The sequence below is a fragment of the Salvelinus fontinalis genome, chromosome 7 (assembly GCF_029448725.1).
Source record: "Salvelinus fontinalis isolate EN_2023a chromosome 7, ASM2944872v1, whole genome shotgun sequence".
NCBI classification, from domain to species: domain Eukaryota; kingdom Metazoa; phylum Chordata; class Actinopteri; order Salmoniformes; family Salmonidae; genus Salvelinus; species Salvelinus fontinalis.
The window spans coordinates 17,719,981-17,741,150 of NC_074671.1; the positions used below are offsets into that span (position 1 = coordinate 17,719,981).

Consider the following 21,170-nt stretch of genomic DNA (forward strand, 5'->3'; position numbering starts at 1 on the left):
AACTGTCCACGTTATGCAAGACTTGCTACATTAACGGTGTAAAACGAATGACAAAGACGGTGGGTCCGCCTCCTTTCTGACAATACTGCAGGTGGTCAGTTGATGGTCTGCTATTCATTATAATCAACCAATAACATTCTCATAAAGTTATTGTACACGCCCAACCTAAACGATTTCTCAATGTCCATTGGTTTATTAAAAAAATTCTACCAACCCATTCGTCAAGAAAAAAACATTTTCCCGCCTACTCACTTTGCCAGGATTAAGCTGATTTGAAAGTGAACATTTAGGGTTGTTTGAGGTGAACAGAAAGCTGTTATTGGACGTTGTCGGAAGGACACTAGTAAGTTTTTATTTGATCAAATTCGATCTACGAACGTAGCTATGATTTTGCCTTTGCTGCTGTTAAAAACCCAGTGAGCCTTTGTTTGATTCGTTAACCAACTGTACACCACTGAACACTCAACGCCTTGGTTAGGAAGAAGTTTCGCTAGCTACTGCTAGTTAGTTTAGCTGGTAGTTAATTTAGCTAACTAACATGTTATAGGTATCCAAACCATTCACTATGCTTGCTTACATATGGAAATAGAGGTTTATGGCAAGATACCTAACCTAACTACTATAAGTTGTTTGTCACGGAATATATATTTACAGAAAATAAAAAAACAGTTACTGTCTTTCGTTCCTCACTAGTTAAGTTACTTCAGACAGTTTAGGATTTACGTTAGCTATTTACACGCAGCAACTTGCTAACGTTAGCCAGGGAGGCTGGCAAGTTGTCTGTCTACACACAATAACTAGCTACAGTCTGCACTGGTCGATATGCAATGATGTTTAGAGGACAATATTGCATGTCAGCCGTTGCAGACAAGCAGTAGCCACACAAGAATATGAACTGTCAAATCAACATTTTCATTTATTCTCAGCCAGGGGGCCTTTTGAGAGCTTTAAGCCAGGGGGTCCTAAAAAATCAGGTATAAAACTTGTCATCACTATTATGAATACAAAGATAAGTTAAAGTGATGGCTAGGATAAGATAAAATGAACAAATTAAAAATACCTGGAGGAAGGCAAAAATCTATCACATGGGAAAACCTTTGACTGTAATGACAGCTTGAGTCTCTGTCTAATGATCTGTGAGGGTCAGTACTCTTAAGAATATGGAACGGACTCTAACCCTGACCTGTGTTTTCTCCACATATTGCTGCCTTGGTGTTGTTGCTAAAACTAACTACAGGTATTTCCCTGTTTTGTCTTCCTCTTGTTTCCCCAGACTACCTCAGAAGATGCTTTTTTGTGGACTACTCTACAACTGCCTCTCTGAAACGCATCGATAGAATGAGTCAAGACAATACAAGGATAGAAAAGAACCTGGTATGTGCTTTAAAAAAATAGACCCCTATCATGGTTAGGGCTGGTGCGGTGACCATATTACCGCCACACCGGCGGTCATGAAGGCAGTCAAATTCCATGTGAGCGTTTAGTCATGGTAATTAGGTTTCTCCAAGCTCTGATGCTGGTCATTAGTAGCCTACTGAACTTGCTAACTGCCTGGTACTCAGCACTCTATTGTCCCTCGAATCACTCTTGACATCAATGCAAATGTATTTGAAAATCTAATCAAACACTTCATGATTGCTCATGTTGTGCAACATTTCGATAGGCTATACAATTGTGTGAGGAAACAGAGTGATGGCCTCTATTAAAAAGAGGAGGCTCCCATCAGCTTTCTATAGGCTAGGCCTACTATATTTATTTCTAAAGTTTTCTAATATTAAGCACATTGCTTATATTTACAATAGGAGTATAGCCTACCTGGCTGGCATGAAAATGAACCACAGGAAAAGTGTCCTCCATTCACTATTTAAGTGCATAGATGACATCATTTTTTTTCTCCCCCTGCCCCTGTTTTGAGACAGGTGCATGATAATGGTCCATTCTAAATCATAACTAATTTCACGCATATATTGTTTATTTTATGTAAAGACGAGATTAAATCAAGAATAGTCTGATGGGTGACAATATTAGCCTATCACTTATGAATTATATATTATCACTTGTGAATGATGTCCAGCATAAAAAAATCTTTTATTTTTATTTTACTTTTCATAGTCGTACACCTCATGTAGCCTAACCCTTAGGCCTATATGTTTTGATAAGGTTTCTATCACAAATAAAGTGGCCAAATAACGTATTAAAATGATGCACATTAATCCACTTTACAAAGAGTGTAGAGCCTAACTGGCATACATAAACAGCGTGTGAGTTTCAAGTTTTGGGGAAGATCATTTAACTTCTTGACGCACGGATCCCTTTAGCGGGATCATTTTCATCAACAACCGCTGAATTGCAGAGCGCCAAATTTAAATAAAAAAAATGAAAAAAATATTTATATTCATGAAATCACAAGTGCAATATAGCAAAACACAGCTTAGTTTGTTGTTAATCCACCTGTCGTGTCAGATTTTGAAAATATGCTTTACAGCGAAAGCAATCCAAGCGCTTGTGTGAGTTTATCGATCACTAGACAAAACATTACAAACACCTAGCAGCAATGTAGATTGGTCACGAAAGTCAGAAAAGCAATCAAATGAATCGCTTACCTTTGATGATCTTCGGATGTTTGCACTCAGGAGACTCCCAGTTACACAATAAATGTTCCTTTTGTTCGATAAATATTATTTTTATATCCAAAAACCTCCATTTGGTTGGTGTATTATGTTCAGAAATCAACAGGCTCAAGCGGTCATGAAGGGCAGACGAAAATTCCAAATAGTATCCGTAAAGTTCATAGAAACATGTCAAACGTTTTTAACGTTTGGTTGTTTTTAACATGAATAATCGATAATATTTCAACCGGACGGTAACCTATTCAATAACAGAGATAAAGAAAATGTTGAGCTACAACTTTCCCGCGCATGAACTAATGGAAGGACATTCAGCTATCCACTGACGCGTTTTGATAAATCTTGCTCATTTATCAGAATAAAAGCTTGAAACTATGTCTAAAGACTGTTCACACCCTGAGGAAGCCATAGGAAAAGGAATCTGGTTGATATCCCTTTAAATGAAAGGCAGGCAATGGAACAGGGATTTTTCAAAATAAAAGGCATTCCCGGGTTGGATTTCCTCAGGTTTTTGCCTGCAAAATCAGTTCTGTTATACTCACAGACAATATTTTGACAGTTTTGGAAACTTTAGAGTGTTTTCTATCCTAATCTGATCTGTCAATTATATGCATATTCTAGCATCTGGGCCTGAGAAATAGGAAGCTTACATTGGGAATGTTATTTTTTCCAAACATAAATATTCTGCCCCCTAGCTTCAAGAGGTTTTAAACAATAAGAATGCACCTTTATGGGTCTCCTCAGTGGCGCAGTGGTCTAAGGCACTGCATCGCTAGAGGCGTTACTACAGACCCGGGTTAATTTCCCTGGCGGTGCCACAACCGGCTGTGGCTGGGAGTCCCATAGGGCGGTGCACAATTGGGTTAGGGGAGGGTTTGACTGGTGGGCCTTTACTTGGCATATCCTGCTCTAGAGACTCCTTGTGGCATGCTGGTTAGGCAGGTCATGTTTCGTAGGACGCATGACTCCACCTTCGCCTCCCCCGAGCCCGTTGGGGGATTGCAGCGATGAGACGAGAGAAACAATTTGGGGAAAAAAACTAAATGCACCTTTTATAATAAAAACATTACATGTATAATTACATTTGCGGTCACTTTTGATAATGGTGTTTTACGCTAATGGAACATTTGCGCTTATAGCCTACTACCGTGTGCGCATTGCTGCGCTTATAATGCGAAGAAATAGCCTAATGGTTTAACAACATTTTTAAGCTTAACGTCATCCACATTGCATTAAAAAAGTTTTTTTTTAATGCTAGTGGTTGTATTCATTTGGGCTCTATTGCATCCCACAACTGTCCCAGACTATGTTTGGAATATTTATCTCTCGCACAGAATAGAGTAGGTCAATATTTGTACTACGGGGTATAGTAGATTGACATTGGATAGTGCTTTTGCTGTTCGTTAGGCCTACTCATTTTGTTGGCTGACGAAACAAATGTGGACAGTTCTTCCAATATCTTTAATATGCACCTTAGGAATTGGATAAGGATGCGTGCAGTTACAGCCACTCAAAGGGGATGCCGCCATGAATTTCAAGCTATTATCAAGTGCTTGTCAAATTGTGAATGAGAGACTGATGTAGTGTGTACAGCCTATGCAAAAAAACAAAGCAGAGCTCATGCTTTTCAAGTAACTTTCTTCAAATCATAATTAGTCGCTTCATGCAGCCTTGCAATGTATTACAAATCAAAACGTATAGCCCAATGTTTGTAGAACAACTAAAGTTACATTAATAACTCTAAATTAAGCCTATAGGAATACCTGTTTCTTTAACTGCTCAACACAGAATAGCCGAATGTGCACACTCCCTCAAATCGATTGGAGAAAATATCCTTTCTATTTTCTTCAGCTTAGTTCCATTGTATTCTCCATACTAGAAAATAATTCCATGGATTTCTAATTAATTCGTGTCTACTAAAGGAACTAGTGTAGCCCACAGCCATTTGGCATAGCCAGATCAGGACCCGAGCATAAGGATAACTCGAGTATGCTATTCTGTTCTTCTGAAATAGACAACATTTTCTTCATATCATGCTTCTTTAGACGTGCCTAAAATAAATAATGGATTTATTGTGATAGTGTAGGCTATATTATATGGATTTATTACTTTTTAAAATTGTAGATATTCCAAAGGTCTGCATCAGTGGCTTGTAGGCTGTGTGTGGAAGCCAGGAGATGCTAAATGCGTTTGTTAATTAACAGTCACCATCTGAGGAAATGGTGACTATCACCATCTGAGGAAATTTCGTGACCGCCACAGTCCTATCGTGGTCAGACCAGATATCTGTCATCTCAACTGTCACTGATCAGACTTTTTAGCGTTTTTTTTTTTTTTTTACAGTATACTCATAAGCAGCGCGGGGCTGAAGACAAAGTTAAAGCTTCTTGAGATCAACATTTAGCAGATGCCTTTATCCAAACCGACTTAGTCATGCGTGTATACAGTTGAAGTCTGAAGTTTACGTACACCTTAGCCAAATACATTTAACCTCAGTTTTTCACAATTCCTGACATTTAATCCTAGTAAAAAATGCCATGTCTTAGGTCAGTTAGGATCTCTGCTTTATTTTAAGAATGTGAAATGTCAGAATAATAGTAGAGTGATTTATTTCAGCTTTTATTTATTTCTTCACATTCCCAGTGGGTCAGAAGTTTATATACACTCAATTAGTATTTGGTAGCATTGCCTTTTAAATTGTTTAACTTGGGTCAAACGTTTCTGGTAGCCTTCCACAAGCTTCCCACAATAAGTCGGGTGAATTTTGTCCCATTCCTCCTGACAGAGCTGGTGTAACTGAGTCAGGTTTGTAGGCCTCCTTGCTCGCACACACGCTTTTTCAATTCTGCCCACAAATGTTCTATGGGGTTGAGGTCAGGGCTTTGTGATGGCCACTCCAATACCGTGACTTTGTTGTCCTTAAGCCATTTTACCACAACTTTGGAAGTATCCTTGGGGTCATTGTCCATTTGGAAGACCCATTTGCGACCAAGCTTTAACTTCCTGACTGATGTCTTGAGATGTTGCTTCAATATATCCACATAATTTTCTGTCTTCATGATGCCATCTATTTTGTGAAGTGCACCAGTCCCTCCTGCAGCAAAGCACCAACATGATGCTACCACCCCTGTGCTTCACGGTTCGGATGGTGTTCTTCGGCTTGCAAGCCTCCCCCTTTTTCCTCCAAACATAATGATGGTCATTATGGACAAACAGTTCTATTTTTGTTTCATCAGACCAGAGGACATTTCTCCAAAAAGTACGATCTTTGTCCCCATGTGCAGTTGCAAACCGTAGTCTGGCTTTTTTATGGCGGTTTTGGAGCAGTGGCTTCTTCCTTGCTGAGCGGCCTTTCAGGTTATGTCGATATAGGACTCGTTTTATTGTGGATATAGATACTTTTGTACCTGTTTCCTCCAGCATCTTCACAAGGTCCTTTGCTGTTGTTCTGGGATTGATTTGCACTTTTCGCACCAAAGTACGTCCATCTCTAGGAGACAGAACACGTCTCCTTCCTGAGCGGTATGACGGCTGCGTGGTCCCATGGTGTTTATACTTGTGTACTATTGTTTGTACAGATGAATGTGGTACCTTCAGGCATTTGGAAATAGCTCCCAAGGCTGAACCAGACTTGTGGGGGTCTACAAATTTATTTTCTTCTGAGGTCTTGGTTGATTTCTTTTGATTTTCCCATGATATCAAACAGAGGCACTGTGTTTGAAGGTAGGCCTTGAAATACATCCACAGGTACACCTCCAATTGACTCAAATGATGTCAATTGGCCTATCAAAAGTTTCTAAAGCCATGACATAATTTTATGGAATTTTCCAAGCTGTTTAAAGGCACAGTCAACTTAGTGTTTATAAACTTCTAACCCACTGGAATTGTGATGCAGTGAGTTATAAGTGAAATAATCTGTCTGTAAACAATTATTTGAAAAATTACTTGGCATGCACAAAGTCGATGTCTTAACCGACTTGTCAAAACTATAGTTTGTTCACAAGAAATGTGTGGAGTGGTTGAATAACGAGTTTTAATGACTCCAACCTAAGCGTATGTAAACTTCCGACTTCAGCTGTATATGTTATTTGTGGATCACTAAAGTCTCCACGTTGTACATCTTGTCCTCATGGCTCTTTCACTATACTGTCTTTAAGGCATGATTTAATAGTGACGTACCCATTATCTTGGTTCTAGTACGTAACCATAAGCCTATGTGTTCATTTTTGGCAGGACTTTGGCTTTTCAAGCAAGGCGTATGGGTCCTCGAGGAGTATTGTGAGAAGAATAGCCACCAATCTTCCCCTTAAACCATGCCCCAGGGTCCATTTTCAGGTAAGACTGTATCTGCGACAGAGAAGGCAGGCATACTATGTCGGAAGTCTCCATGATCTATGCCATGTTATAGAACTAAAAGTGATTGATAATATTCTTTGTAGACTGTCTGCTGCCATACTTTGACAGAGTATGATCTGTGTGTGACATTGTTTCAATATCTATCACTTTGTCAGCGCTTGCTACATTGACTATCTGTCCTCTGCCTTTCTCTGTTCTCTCTCTCCAAGCCTTGTGCTCAAGTGTCATGTTTTCTTAGCGTTCTGGCCTGATGTATTCTGATCTAATGGTCAAGTCACTTTCATCAAAGTGTTTTCCCTGCTTGTTCATCTGTTTTGATGCTCCAACTCTAAACAGAATGGAAAACATGACGCTACGTGCTGATTGTTTGGGATTATTAGTAGGACTGGGACGATGCCAGTATCGCGATACTCGTTAGTGTCATGGCAAAAGAAATGAAACACAAAGCGGATTTAACTTCTTTAAATTAACAGCCCTAATGTTGGAAACATCAATATGTTGTCATTCAGAGTCCTATTTATTTTCCAAGTTTTAGTACACTATTTTACATTCAGAAGGTTTTTAAAGGACCAAAGAGTTTTTTTGTTTTGGCCTTTTGTTCCAATTTGGTGAAAACATATTACGGGGCCTTTTGAATGTTTAGATTGAACAGAAGTCTGTTTTTTTTGGGTTTTTTTTTTTGCATTAGTCACAGGAACAGTTCTGTGTTTTTAAAGTTTATTTAGGTAGTCATGTTAGTTCCCTGTTCTCAATCTGTAGATTCAATTTTTGTCTTTTCAACACTGTTTTCTCTCTCCCTCTCTTTAGCTGTCCTTCCTTTCTGTGAGGAATGCATTATGTCTGCTTTAGGTCAGTTCACCTGGAAACCTGTAACAGTAACCTTGTGCTGCTGACACATTTCTGGTAGCATACATGCAAAGGTCCTCTTATTAGGACCGTCCCTTGAAATGTATCCACTGTCCTTATTTCTTCTGTTTTCTTATCTTTCCTATGCTGAGTTTTTAGAGACAGCATAAGAATCTGCCTTGACAGGCTATTGATAGACAGCATAAGGATCGGCCTTGACAGGCTATTGATAGACAGCATAAGGATCGGCCTTGACAGGCTATTGATAGACAGCATAAGGATCGGCCTTGGTGCCGTCTTGTACCCTCCATGGTCTCTGTTTTTTGTTGTCAACCAAAGCCAATCAAATGTCTGTCAGAATGCATTTCCAAGTAGTGTGAATACAGTTTGAGTCATAAGATGAGAATAGCACACGTGTGGCTAAACAGGACCCTGTTTTTCAGTTGAGTTTTAGTTGTTGACCCAATCCTCTGGTATGTAAGGAGAATGTTTAGGTGTATTGTTTAATATGGCTGCCCTGTGTCTCAGCTCAATCCTTACACTGAAGGTGGTAGTGTCCTGAACAGTGCTGGGAGACAGAATGGACTGGTTGCCTCTTTCGTCTGGATCGACAGGGAAGAGGAGGAAGATGAAAATGACTGGTTTGGATTTGGTAGACCGAGGTAAGAAGAGGAGAGTGGGCCGTGGAACGGCCACACTTTCTCAAGCTGTGATGCTGTCCTTAGAAAGCTACTGTTTATTGACCCCATACACTGCTCATTAGGCAGTTCCTTTGCTCATGTGTTAACTATAACATCTTCCCCTCTTCTAATATGGTGCTTGTTTACCATTGGTCCCATTCCAGGTCAGAAGCACCGTCAGGGCTCATGTTCCGTTCTCACCCACCTCAGCCCAAACAACAACCTTTGCCCAGACGTAGATCATTACCCAGCCTGCACCAGGCCGAGCCAGAGCCCCAGCGGAGCTTCTCAGTCATTGGCCTCATCCAGGAGCGCCGTGGGAAGAAGACAGAGGGCCAGACTCTGCTGCACCAGGGGCCCAAGCAGGCAGAGGTCCCCAACATGCTGGATGTGCTTAAAGACATCTGCAAAGTCAAGCTGCGCCCCGCTAAGAGGTGGGCACCATGTTCGTCTGACTTCTACATTAGAAGATGAGCACAACTGTTTTACTAACTGAAAACTTGACTAATTTCCAGCTAAAACAGATTTTCCTTACTTCCTGTTTATTATTGTCCAGCCGGCCAGAGGAGAGCCAAGCCAAGCCTAGTGAGTCCACAGATGCTGCGTCTCTCATCGCTAATGCCTTGAAGCGCAAGTTTGCCCATCGCTATCACCACAACAGCAATGAGGACAAGGAGTTTGACTTCCCAGCCTCTGAACTGAAACCTTTCTGTTCTGAATTCCCCAAGACCGATAAAGTAGAGGTTCCCCTGGTAATAGCAACACTGATACTACATTAGTCTATTACATCAACCATGAATCCCCAGTTTGGACCTTATAGTTTCAAACTACACTGTGTAAAACCTTAGATCTGTGTATTTCTGGCTATTCTGTGTCTGGGTTGTCATTTGCTTAACTTTCTCTGGCCTCTAGGTAAGGCAGTACCGGTTGAAAACCCCAGCCCTTGTAGTGAAACTACACCCAGAGACACCCTTGGTAAGAGAAGTGCAAGCATGACTAAAATCTTAGATTTTATATTTGATGTGAGTTTGGAAACCAATTTGCTCCTGTCTCTCTCTTTTACCTGACATGTAGTTTGGGCAGCACATGTTGAAATCTACTGGCCAGAGAAAGCTCCTCTGAGCACCCACAGAGATGGTTTGAGTTCTGGACCTCCAGACACCCATGGACACTTAAGTGCCTTATCAACCTGTTTGTCACCGGTCTCTGTGGATGGCCATGTTGTTTCTGACTAGATATGCAATCAATCTACTCACCAACAGTATTGCATTGCCTGAGTCTTCAGTTCTTGCACTTTGATAACATATATATTTGTTTCATTTAAATTGATGCCAGTTTTGAAGTCTTCGATCTTAAATTAGGACGGTCCAAGATTGGTTGTCAGATTTTCTTTTAATGTAGATTTTTGTACCACAATTAAATTCCAATGACATTCACCAGTGTTGTGTTCTGGATATAGTCTAACATAACTGACAACTGTTAAACTACATGTATTAAAGGGAATTTATGGGATTGAACAGTTTCTAACTGCACAGAGACAAAGGCTTATCCATGCCCTTTTCAAGGCAGTTTTATTTTTGCCTCACTGGGTCTTTGTCTACTTCTTACTAGGGATAGAGATGTATGCAGAGAAGAGGGATCATTTTTGTAAATTGCATCCTAGTCAGTTAAATGTATTTCTAGTTAATACTTGTCAAGTTGTAGTTGCTACCAATTATCAAAGCGTCCATGGTTGATTTAATTGTATTTCATCTTAGACTGGATCGCTTTGAGTTGTACCTCACTATGCAGAGTGGACCAAACTTACACTAATCTACCAGTCATTTTATTCATTACTGGGCAGGAGGATGCTTTTATTAGTTCCAATCGGTGTGTATTCCAGATCCATGACAAGCCCACTTTCATCTTGAGGTAATCTACTCCCTCTTTTTAAACCACAATATGAAAACATTTAAGGGAAACATGTTAGTTTCCTACCATAACCAGTTCCACTAACGGGAAACAATTGAAGACATTGGCCAGTTTATTTCAGTGACATACTAAGCTTTGAACCTTTTCATGGTGGGAGTATGGACAACTGTCAGTAATACTTGATTTAAAACCCTAACTCAAACATAGGGATTGTGTGAGGGGAAATGTCATCCACATTTGACAAACTTAGAATCAAATTTATGAATAAAACCAATGAAACTCTGGATGTGTGTGCATGAAATGTTATTTTCCAAATCTCAATCACATCAAAGATACATTTCAGGTAAATATGAACTGTTTGCACATTTATAGTAATCTGCACAAGCAGAGACCTTGAGTGGTTGAACAATGACCGAGGGCTCTTAAATCAATCGCTGAAGTGTTACAGAAATGTAAAAGGTAATTTCCAAATGAGTTGACATGCAGCGTTTACCTTGAATGCAGTCGGTGCTAACATGGGAGCCTTGCCTACATTGAGCCCTGAAGCTCCTTCGGTTTATGTCCTCAGTTCCACATGATCTAGAACAGAGTTGCCTGTCATGTCAGCTCTATTCATTACATGTTGAGTATCTCGCTCAATACAGCCCTGTTTATGACTCCGAACACTGAAGTTCAATTGGATCATTGAAATTTGTCAACTGTTTTTATTAATCAAAAACTGCAACAGGCATGTATCAAAAGGTCAATACAGCAAAGCCTTTACAAAATGGTTTGATACTTAAGTCATCTTCCCAAAATGGCTGTTGCAAAAAAATTGTAAACAGTTTATCAACAGTCTTACAGCGAAATGACAAATCAGCTAAAATAAAAAGCACCCGTTATTGTTCAAAACATTTGTGCCGTCTGTACAGAATCAGAAAACCACCTAAATTAGATGGTATGTTTCCATAAAAAAAGGATTGGGTTTACTCACAAAAGGCAAAGGGGATCAGAGAGTGCAAGCATACGATGCACTTAATGAGTAGAAGAAGCTGGTTTGGTCACTTAGCGTAGTTTGTGCATAGTTAAGGCATCGGTAGAGCAGTCCTCTAGGTTGCATGTGGCTATGATGATTAGAGACAGAGTCCCATTCAGTAGACGTAAACATGTTTACCAGGTAGCTAAACTACTACAGTCCAACCTATACCTCGGGATAGAGATAGGCAAAACCCTGAGCGAGTTGCATTGTGATGGAGTTTAGATGCGTGTGAAATGGTCTAGAGTGACAGAGATCGAGGTCACCCATGCTCTACAGTCTGAGTCCACAGTAATGCTTTTTCATATTGGTTCCATTCTACAATACCATTCTTTCAGAACAGAAACGGTCTCCAACATTTCAGTCTTTTGGGAGTGCAAGGAGAAGAGGAATACAATGGAGCACAGGTGGTGTTATCTTTATGGCATCTGGTGACTGTCCGTCTGTCAGACGGAGGCTTTGTGCTCGACTTCAGCAGTGGGGTAACAGTTCAAACGCTAATGTTTCTTCACATCTGTGCTTAGAAGGCATATCGCGGAACCAAAATGATTAATTTCGATGTGACAACAAAGACATCTGTAAACAGTCTTCGTTAGAGGCAGCAAAAGGACTGGGCTTGTCACTTTTCTTTTTCACATGAGGAAGAAGATTCATTATAAAAACACACACCATGTCATTTCTGTGCAGTCTTTAGAGCCTCTTCTCAATACTCAATGACCTTCAAAGCATCCTGTAGAACTTGGTTTGAAAATGGCACTTCAACTAGAAAAGTGTATTCTTCAGTTACTGTCATTCCCTTAGATTCACTTTGCCACAAAGTGTCAAATTAGTAAGGCCAAAACTAGAGAAATAAATAACAAGCTAATAAAAATAACAAATACAGCAGTAGCCAAATGAGGTATCTAGGTGTTTCTCCATGTCAAGGAAAGGAATTAAAAATGAAATAAAATCAGTGGTTTGTCAAAGACGGGACGCAACAGCAACACAAACTTATGGTTCAGGTGGGGGGGTGGGGTTTGAAGTCCACACCCTGCCCCTCCCACCTGTCCCACCCAGTGTGTGGTGAGGCCAGGGGTTAAGGGTCGGGGTTGTAAGGGCAAACGTGGAGCGTCAGGACTCTTTGCTTCCCTGAGGTATTTCTTTGGAGTTGGTTGCTCCCGTGGCTGTTGCCGTGGTGATGGCTGTGGGTTCCGCAGCAGAGGCAGACTCTGGTTCTGACTCTGTGACGGCAGGCGTTGGCATGGTGACGGAGGCAGGGCTGCTAGGTTCCAGCTCGTCGGGGCTCGACGGCCGCTCCTGCTGTACTAACCCACCCCAGCTGGCCTTGTTCAGCCCCAGGTGGCCCAGCATGGTCTGGGACAGACGCGTGTCAGAGAACCGACCCCACTCGGCAAACAGAGGCTCCACCACATACGTCATGAAGCCTGGGGAAGGGAAGACGGACACACACACAGGGTTCGAAAGGCAGGCCTAATAGAGCTTCTGGTTCTATCAATGGAATGTAGCTAGTACTTACCTAGATATCATAACTTACCAATCTGAATGTTTCCCATTGAGTTTCTCTGGCTATCACACAGTGGACTGACTTCAAGTTTGTGCTTCTTCTCAATGTCTCCTACAGAGGGATAGACAACACACACCGATCAGAAATCAACAGGATAGGTGAAGAGAAAATTAGAGATTAACGAGAGGCTACCTTGGTGAAAAAACTCTTGAGTCACTTTCTCGCTCCACTGTTTGCTCAGCTCCCAGGGTCTGCAGGGGTTGCAGATGTCCGCACACTTCAGAGCCATCTGTAAAGAGACAAAACAGACAGTTCTACACAGTTTCCCCAGGCACAACTAAGAGCCACAATTACTGGTTAGTTAGCACATTTTCCCCAGGCCCAACTCTAAGCCTATGGCCCAGCTGGTAACTGACCTGGAGGATGAAGTGTCGGTGGCTGGCGTTGCTCAGGCACAGGTCATCCTGGTTCAGGTGTGTTCTGAACTTCCCCAGGTACTCGTTCTGTCTGCTGATGTCAGTGGCCAGGATCAGAGAACCCAGCTGGCGCTCCATCTTCAGCCTGGTGAGATCATGAGTTTAAATAAAATGTATACTACAACAACCAACTCATTACCTTGCTCTTTAAATCAAACATTTGGCACTGGAAAAACAACATGACTGACCCTTCCTCAGCAGGCAGGTGAGAGAACAGGCCAGTCTCTCTGAGCAGACCTACTGCAGACCGCCAGTGGTGGTTCTCCAGAACAGAGGAGTTCTACAGGCCAGAGACAGATTTTGAGAATGCTGTCATCTTGAGCTACTAACTGCATTCAATCATGGACCTCAACATTACATGGCCATCTAGTGATCTCCAGCCAGGTCTAAAGCTACAGGAGCTTGGATTGCTTTACGTTCTCCCCTCTAGAGCTTGGCCAACATGACAGCGTAGCGTTAGCCAGAGGGTTATACTACAAAGCAGGATCAAAAAGTTGGCCTAAATATTCTGATATAACATTTTATTTTTTAGGAAAGATAAGCTTGTAATGGGTTTGGGCTAATTGTTATCTAAGATGAGCTTTTTATTATTAATCTTTATGCCCCTTTTTCCTCCCCAATTTTGTGGTAGCCAAGTGGTAGTTATAGCCTTGTCGCTGTAACTCCCCTCCAGCCTTGTCGCTGTAACTCCCCTCCAGCCTTGTCGCTGTAACTCCCCTCCAGCCTTGTCGCTGTAACTCCCCTCCAGCCTTGTCGCTGTAACTCCCCTCCAGCCTTGTCGCTGTAACTCCCCTCCAGCCTTGTCGCTGTAACTCCCCTCCAGCCTTGTCGCTGTAACTCCCCTCCAGCCTTGTCGCTGTAACTCCCCTCCAGCCTTGTCGCTGTAACTCCCCTCCAGCCTTGTCGCTGTAACTCCCCTCCAGCCTTGTCGCTGTAACTCCCCTCCAGCCTTGTCGCTGTAACTCCCCTCCAGCCTTGTCGCTGTAACTCCCCTCCAGCCTTGTCGCTGTAACTCCCCTCCAGCCTTGTCGCTGTAACTCCCCTCCAGCCTTGTCGCTGTAACTCCCCTCCAGCCTTGTCGCTGTAACTCCCCTCCAGCCTTGTCGCTGTAACTCCCCTCCAGCCTTGTCGCTGTAACTCCCCTCCAGCCTTGTCGCTGTAACTCCCCTCCAGCCTTGTCGCTGTAACTCCCCTCCAGCCTTGTCGCTGTAACTCCCCTCCAGCCTTGTCGCTGTAACTCCCCTCCAGCCTTGTCGCTGTAACTCCCCTCCAGCCTTGTCGCTGTAACTCCCCTCCAGCCTTGTCGCTGTAACTCCCCTCCAGCCTTGTCGCTGTAACTCCCCTCCAGATTCGGGAGAGGTGAAGATTGAGCCATGCGTCCTCTGAAACACAACCCTGCCAAGCCACACTGCTTCTTGACACAATGCTCCATAACCCAGAAGCCAGCTGCACCAATGTGTCAGTGAAAATACCGTCCAACTGACGACAGCTTGCAGGTGCCCAGCCCGCCACAATGAGTTGCTAGAGCGCAATGAGACAAGAAAATACCGGCCGGCCAAACCCTCCCCAAACCCGGACGCTGGGCAAATTGTGCGCCACCTTGTGGGTCTCCCGGTCATGGCCGGCTGTGACGCAGCCTGAGATCGAACCAGTCTGTAGTGACGCCTCAGTACTGTGATGTAGTGCCTTAGACCGCTGTGCCACTCAGGAGGCCCAAATTTATCTTTTTAATTAACCAGAAAATCAATAGTTAGCCAACTCAGTGATCCTGCTTTGTAGTATAACCCTCTTGTCTAATATGGCTTCTAAAGTAGCTGTGGACTGCTCCAGCTATGGGCTCTCACCCTGTAGAGCTTGGCCAGGTAGTGGTTGGTCTTGATTAGGAAAGGCTGGTTGACTCCCGGGTGGTCCAGGTCATGAGTGGCAGCTGCTAACAGGCCCAGGAGGATGTCACAGGACGTCAGGGACTTGGCCAGCTATGGAGAGACAGGAAATGTCAGCTCACTTTTCTCTGCTCCAGGAGCAAATGCCTAGGCTTTAGCTCAGTGGGATAATGTTGTCAATAACCCAGTTCAAACACCCAGTAAGCTACTTCTGAATACTTTCTGTACAACAGAAAACTAGCACTGTCAATCTGTTTGCTACCTTGGGTTCTCGCAGGTAACAGTACATGGCCTGCGTGACGTCAGCAGCGTGCACAGCGTTGTGGTAGGGGTTGAGGCTGTGGTAGTCCTCCTGCACCATGACCAGGAAGCGCCACAGCTTCACCATGTCCAGCTGAAACAGCTCCAGCAGACCATACTGGTTCAGGAGGTGGAAGGTCATCATCACCAGGCTGTTTCCTGCATGGAGAGGGATGTGAGATTTAGTTGAAGAGCTGGTCAGGAATAGTGTTCATGGGTGGGTAGTTGTGTTTGTGGTGGAGTTGAGCATTGCAATGAACATCTATGGAGAATGACTTAAGAGTCCCCACCATCCCAGTTCTACACAGCATTCAGCAAAACAAACACCAGAGGGCATCATTGTCTATAAATGTCTGATGAGTTGAAAGCAGGCCTATGCAGTCATGTCACACATTCTGTGAGGATGATGACATTACAAAAATGTAGGTAAAGGTCTGGGAGAAAAGATGGACATCTGTTAGAAATACCATTCGTTAATCTGTCGAAGAGGAAAATGTCGAAATTCCAGCTCCCGACCCTTTCCAGCATACACTGCAAGAGAAAAACACACGTAAATGTAAGTCTGTGTTAAGCCATGCACATAAACATGAATTGTGTATGCATACGAGTGTATGATTGGCTCAGAGCGTATGGTCTGTGTGAGCATCAGACCTTGGCCTGTCCAATGTAGTCCTCATCCAGGATGTGGAGGGGGTTGAGGTGGGTTGTTCCCCAGAGCAGACGGGACGAGTGCAAGTATCTCTGGAAGCTGAGCAGTCTGCGGAGCCGCCTACCAGACACGGGCCCAGCCGAGATGAAGCCAGGACCAGGGATAAGACTAGAGGCTGAGGTTGATTCTGAGCAGGCTGAAAACACACACGGGTTTATTCAGAACATTGGAGCTGTTTAAAACAATGGTTCTCAAACTTTTTGGGTCCAGGACCCTTTTTGTTATAGCAAATTCGTCAGGGACCCCCTCATAACTCAGGTGATATACAACTAGCATACAAGGAGTGTTACTTTGACCAGTGGTATAAAGTACTTAAGTAGTACTTTAAAGATTTTTGGTGGGTATCTGTACTTCACTATTTAGATTGGACTACTTTTACTTCACTACATTCCTAAAGAAAATAAGTGTACTTTTTACTCCATACCTTTTCCCTGACACCCAAAAGTACTCGTTACATTTTGAATGCTTAGCAGGACAGGAACATTTACTAATTCACACACTTATCAAGAGAACATCTCTGGTCATCCTTACTTCCTCTGATCTGGCTGTAAATGATGTCTGAGTGTTGAAGTATGCCCCTGGCTATTCGTAAATAAAATAAAAAATAAGAAAATCGTGACGTCTGGTTTGTTTAATAAGGAATTTGAGATGAGTAAAAGTAATGACACCTTAAAAGAAAATGACTCAAGTAAAAGTGAGTCACACAGTAAAATACTACTTGAAAGTATTTTGTTTTAAATATACTTAAGTTTCAGAAGTAAAGTATAAATCAAGTATGAAAATTGGTTACTTTTTCCACCACTGACTGACTTTGGCAGTGCATGGCCGGACAAACCTTCAGGCCCTGGGAAGGATCATTTTAAAGGCCCACCTCTTGGCATCAGAGAAAAATGTGCCGTTTTCAAGCGAATGTCCTGCAATTCTACACATTTTGTCATTAGACAGAGAACATGTTGCAGTTTTAAAGCTTAAAATTAGTACATTGCCCAAAAATATATTGAAAGAAGTACCTTACTGTGACTTTTCAATTACAAATGGTAAGAAATAAACAAATACCTTCTTAGCGAAGTACAATTTCTCAAGCAAGAATTTTGCTAGGACTGTCAGTGGTCTGAGTGGGGAGGAGAAAACTAGCCGTTGGCAGCAGTGGAGGCTGCTGAGGGAAGGACGGCTCAAAATAATGGCTGGAACGGAGCGAATGGAATGGTATCAAACATATGGAAACTATGTGTTTGATACCATTCCACCTATTCCCGCTCCAGCCATTACCACGAGCCCTTCCTCCCCAATTAAGGTGTCACCAACCTCCAGTTTAAGAACTCTTTCTAATGTACCACCTATGTCACCGGGCAGGCCAAAACTCTAACCCTCCAAAACAGCTGAAATTTCAAGCAAACAGGTCTTACACTAAAAGGGCATCAATTTTCTGTATTATTCCAACCTCAGACTAAACTGGGCCTTTAAGTTGAATTTTTTTTTTATGGCGTACAGTGGATACCAATATCCCTGTGAGCCTCCCAGGCCCATGTTACCAAGGGGTAAGAAAATGAATTGTGGATTAATATTATAACATTGTATTACACCCTCAACTATTCCATAGCCATTTTTTTGTTATCTGTTAGTAATGGTCATAAAATGTTTGTTGTCAAAAACCCAGATATGGCCGAGGACCCCTTGCAGTACACGGTTTACAACATAGTGGATAGATTCAACCGTTTCCTGTTGTACAGAAAGAAACAGAGGGATGACATGGCCTGTCTGGTTTACACAGTAGAGGTCTATCTAATCATTTAGTAATGTACTCTGTTTGATAATCCCCAGGCACTGGAGTCGCAGACATCTGCTCCAAATCTTAAATCAGGAATGTTGCAAATGTTTGGGTGGACTTATAATGGAGACTAAGGGCTATCCAAATGTCCAATACGTGAATGAGAACACTGATGAAACCAATAGGAACACTGATGAATTGTGAAATGGCGCCTAACCAATTGTTTGTGTGTTTAGTTTTTTTTTCCCCCCACGTAAGAATTTCACTGTAAGGTCTACACTGGTTGTATTCGGCGCACGTGTCAAATAAACTTTGATTTGATACCAATAAGAGCACTGATGAAACCAATAAAAATTAAATCAATAAGAATGAAAGAAGTGGACAAATGATTGATGTATATACACACTGCATTCCTGTGAGGTCCCACTGGATTCAAGACTGGTCGACTATGAACACCACTGCCCGAGGATGGACACACACACTTACACTGCCTACACTTAGCCTACTGCTTGGACACACACACACACACACACACACACACGTCACAAGTCATGCTTTGTCAGTGGACACCCACCCACCCCATGGCTGCAAAGTCATGGTACAACTCAGGAAGCATGTCAGCATTCCGAGGAAGGCAATTACTTTTAAACCAGGAAGTGAACACATGGAACATCTGTCAGAGAGAGAACTCCACTGGAATGGGAGTCACTAACGTAGCAAGACTCACATTCAGGGTTGGCGGTCAATTTAAAAGATTTGAGATTGACATTCAGTTCATGAATAGAAAGTTTTACAGTATTTTCTCTACAAGACTTTGTCCAAATTAAATATCACTCCACTTCCTGAACTAGAATAGTACCCCACCCTGCTCAGTCACATACGGATTATTCAGGTTGACTTATTTACACAAAGACAATGATGGCAACTAATCAGTGTGTGAAATAAATAAGATATTCACCACCATGTCAGGTGTAGCAGATCTACAGAGTTAAGACAGGTGGTACCCGCAGGGGCAGGGCTGTATGCCGGTACCATCTCTATCTCTTAACTGATCAGTGAGGGTAACTAGAGAAAATTCACACCACTACTACGCAGTGAGGAAATACGTTTTTTGTTGTCGTCATGGTTCATACTCACAGTGTAGGGTCCGGAAGTCAATGCACAGGTACGGATAGGAACCTCTTCCTTCTGGTTCAAATCCTACCTGACTTCTCACTCGAACATCTCCTAGAGGGAAGCAACACGCACACACGTCCTCAAGAGTCATGGAACGTACAGTGGAGAAAGAGCGCTCCCACATACACAGGTCACCAACATGCTGTACTCACACACATGCACTCTCCCTCTCCAAAGGGCAGCAGCATGTAGACCACTAAGAGAACTAGGAACAGCTGAGCATGCAATGCCAGGCAAGGCTACAGTAACACTAGTATTAGTAGTCAGAGCAGCAGAGCAACCTACAGTAGAGTACAGTAGACAGGTTTGTGCTTCATACTCAGAGGCGAACACTGACTATTGTTATGGTACTATGGTACTGGTCCAGGCAACCCAGTCAATAGTGGTCTCCTAGATGAGTCATTCAGCAGCAGTCAGACTGATAGGCTAATGCAGCTCTTCAGCACTGATTTGTACATCAGATCAGTCATTCAGTACAGTCTCACTCCCACCAGCTTTACTTACTTGGGAACAGCTGTTTGAATATAACACAAGCCCCTAGCAAAATAGCAAAACTGGGAATTACCATTAAAGGACGGTCACATACAGCTCACAGATTTAATTGAAATATACATAAAGGTATGTATGATGTAAACAAACTCACATATACATACAATCACACATCCAAGTCATTTGGTGTCTGTGTGTGTGAGCTGCACGTTTAAAATGTGTGATGAGATGTGGAGAGTCACGTTTTCCCCATTGTGTGCCAGCGGGCCTTGACGTCAGGGGAATATGGGCCAGACAGTTGATTTGCAATGTGCACTGACCTCTACGCTATAATGCTTTTAACCCCACTGTATGACAACAACATAGACTGGCCTAGTAATTTATCACAGGCCCTGGCAAATAGCCTACATGTCCTGAACTGGGATGCTGCAGCACATCTTACTATGAATTTTAATATCCACCAACTCCACAAAAACACATGCTCTCAAAGCAGGCCTAATACTAGAGCCAGAGCTAACCAGGGGAACGCTAGTAGCAGAAAATTGTTGTTACATCATTGAGTTAAGTAAAATGGTCATTTAGATTGTCTTCTTGAGATGATTGAACTACTGAAGAGGTCTGTAATCTGTGTTTTAAAAAAAAGTACAAATCTAAGTTAACTTCCAACAGAATTGTATCCGAAAATAGTTAATCAAACTATTTGCAGCACAAACCATCATAGCTTCCGCCGGACAGGAAGTGAGGTCAGTGACCTGGCCAGTTGAAGGTTATAAACAGGGCCCAGAGTATTTCCTGGAAAACTCCTGGCCCTATGTATATAATCTCCCATGACAACTGAACAGGCATAAAGGTCTAATCTGTCTTGGTCTGGTCTGCTAGACTGACTGCTGGGTAGGCAGGGCTAAATCCAATTCAATAAACTATTATCCCGAAATGTTGCGTGGCAGTGCAGACAACATAGAATATATACATAACCAACAAGACAGACTCTTAAACAACCACAGACATACTGGTCTAAATCGAGTGGACTCCTAGCATCCACACAGAGGACCCAGAACATTCCACAGACCTATGGGCCCAGCACGACACAGAATTAAACCTCTGCCTCAGTAAATCACCTCAAAATTCAGAGGCTTAATTCTGTGGACCAACGGCTGACCTGGACGGACTCAGACATGACTTAAACCTTATGTGATGGCGAGATTATCAAAGAGATCAGACGAGTGATCCATCTCTCAGTCTGCTTGAAATCCTCTATCCCTTTTTAAAATCTATGTATCCCTTTTACGTTGTTACTTAACTATTATATAATATGACAATAATATTTCAACCCTTTCCTTGATGTGCAAACTAGAGGCCTGATGCCTGTTCATTCTGAATGTGGGGACAGTGAGCAGTACTTAGTTGTTAGTATTGAAATGCTAGTTGTG

The 21,170-nt window shown here is 42.5% G+C and overlaps 2 protein-coding genes across 4 annotated transcripts in view; one reads left to right on the forward strand and one right to left on the reverse strand.

Moving 5' to 3' along the window:
- The first annotated feature begins 245 nt into the window (after positions 1-245).
- LOC129859125 (mitochondrial fission regulator 1-like) lies at positions 246-10,704 on the forward strand. Its single transcript, XM_055928511.1, has 8 exons — positions 246-343; positions 1,274-1,374; positions 6,861-6,962; positions 8,358-8,491; positions 8,674-8,943; positions 9,066-9,261; positions 9,422-9,484; positions 9,584-10,704. Exons 2-8 carry the CDS (start codon positions 1,339-1,341, stop codon positions 9,629-9,631), a joined length of 849 nt encoding a protein of 282 aa, XP_055784486.1. The 5' UTR covers positions 246-343; positions 1,274-1,338; the 3' UTR covers positions 9,632-10,704.
- A 400-nt stretch (positions 10,705-11,104) lies between these two features.
- LOC129859124 (high affinity cAMP-specific 3',5'-cyclic phosphodiesterase 7A-like) overlaps positions 11,105-21,170 on the reverse strand; it is a 29,660-nt gene continuing 19,594 nt past the window's right edge. For 2 of the 3 annotated variants that reach the window (XM_055928509.1, XM_055928508.1), the window contains 11 exons: positions 19,756-19,788; positions 19,213-19,302; positions 16,250-16,443; positions 16,066-16,129; positions 15,561-15,757; positions 15,260-15,391; positions 13,604-13,695; positions 13,356-13,500; positions 13,132-13,228; positions 12,970-13,050; positions 11,105-12,859 (listed from right to left, as the gene is read on the reverse strand). In XM_055928509.1, coding sequence (XP_055784484.1) covers positions 12,546-12,859; positions 12,970-13,050; positions 13,132-13,228; positions 13,356-13,500; positions 13,604-13,695; positions 15,260-15,391; positions 15,561-15,757; positions 16,066-16,129; positions 16,250-16,443; positions 19,213-19,302; positions 19,756-19,788 — 1,439 coding nt within the window. In that variant the 3' untranslated portion in view covers positions 11,105-12,545. The remainder of the gene's footprint in view (positions 12,860-12,969; positions 13,051-13,131; positions 13,229-13,355; positions 13,501-13,603; positions 13,696-15,259; positions 15,392-15,560; positions 15,758-16,065; positions 16,130-16,249; positions 16,444-19,212; positions 19,303-19,755; positions 19,789-21,170) is intronic. The other variant, XM_055928510.1, reaches the window with a different exon arrangement.

Bases quoted from the DNA above. Each gene is read 5' to 3' on its own strand.
- LOC129859125 (XM_055928511.1), top strand. From the start codon at position 1,339: ATGAGTCAAGACAATACAAGGATAGAAAAGAACCTG. The intron at 8,492-8,673 runs GTAAGAAGAGGA...GTCCCATTCCAG, and splicing joins TTTGGATTTGGTAGACCGAG to GTCAGAAGCACCGTCAGGGC. The intron at 9,262-9,421 runs GTAATAGCAACA...TCTGGCCTCTAG, and splicing joins ATAAAGTAGAGGTTCCCCTG to GTAAGGCAGTACCGGTTGAA.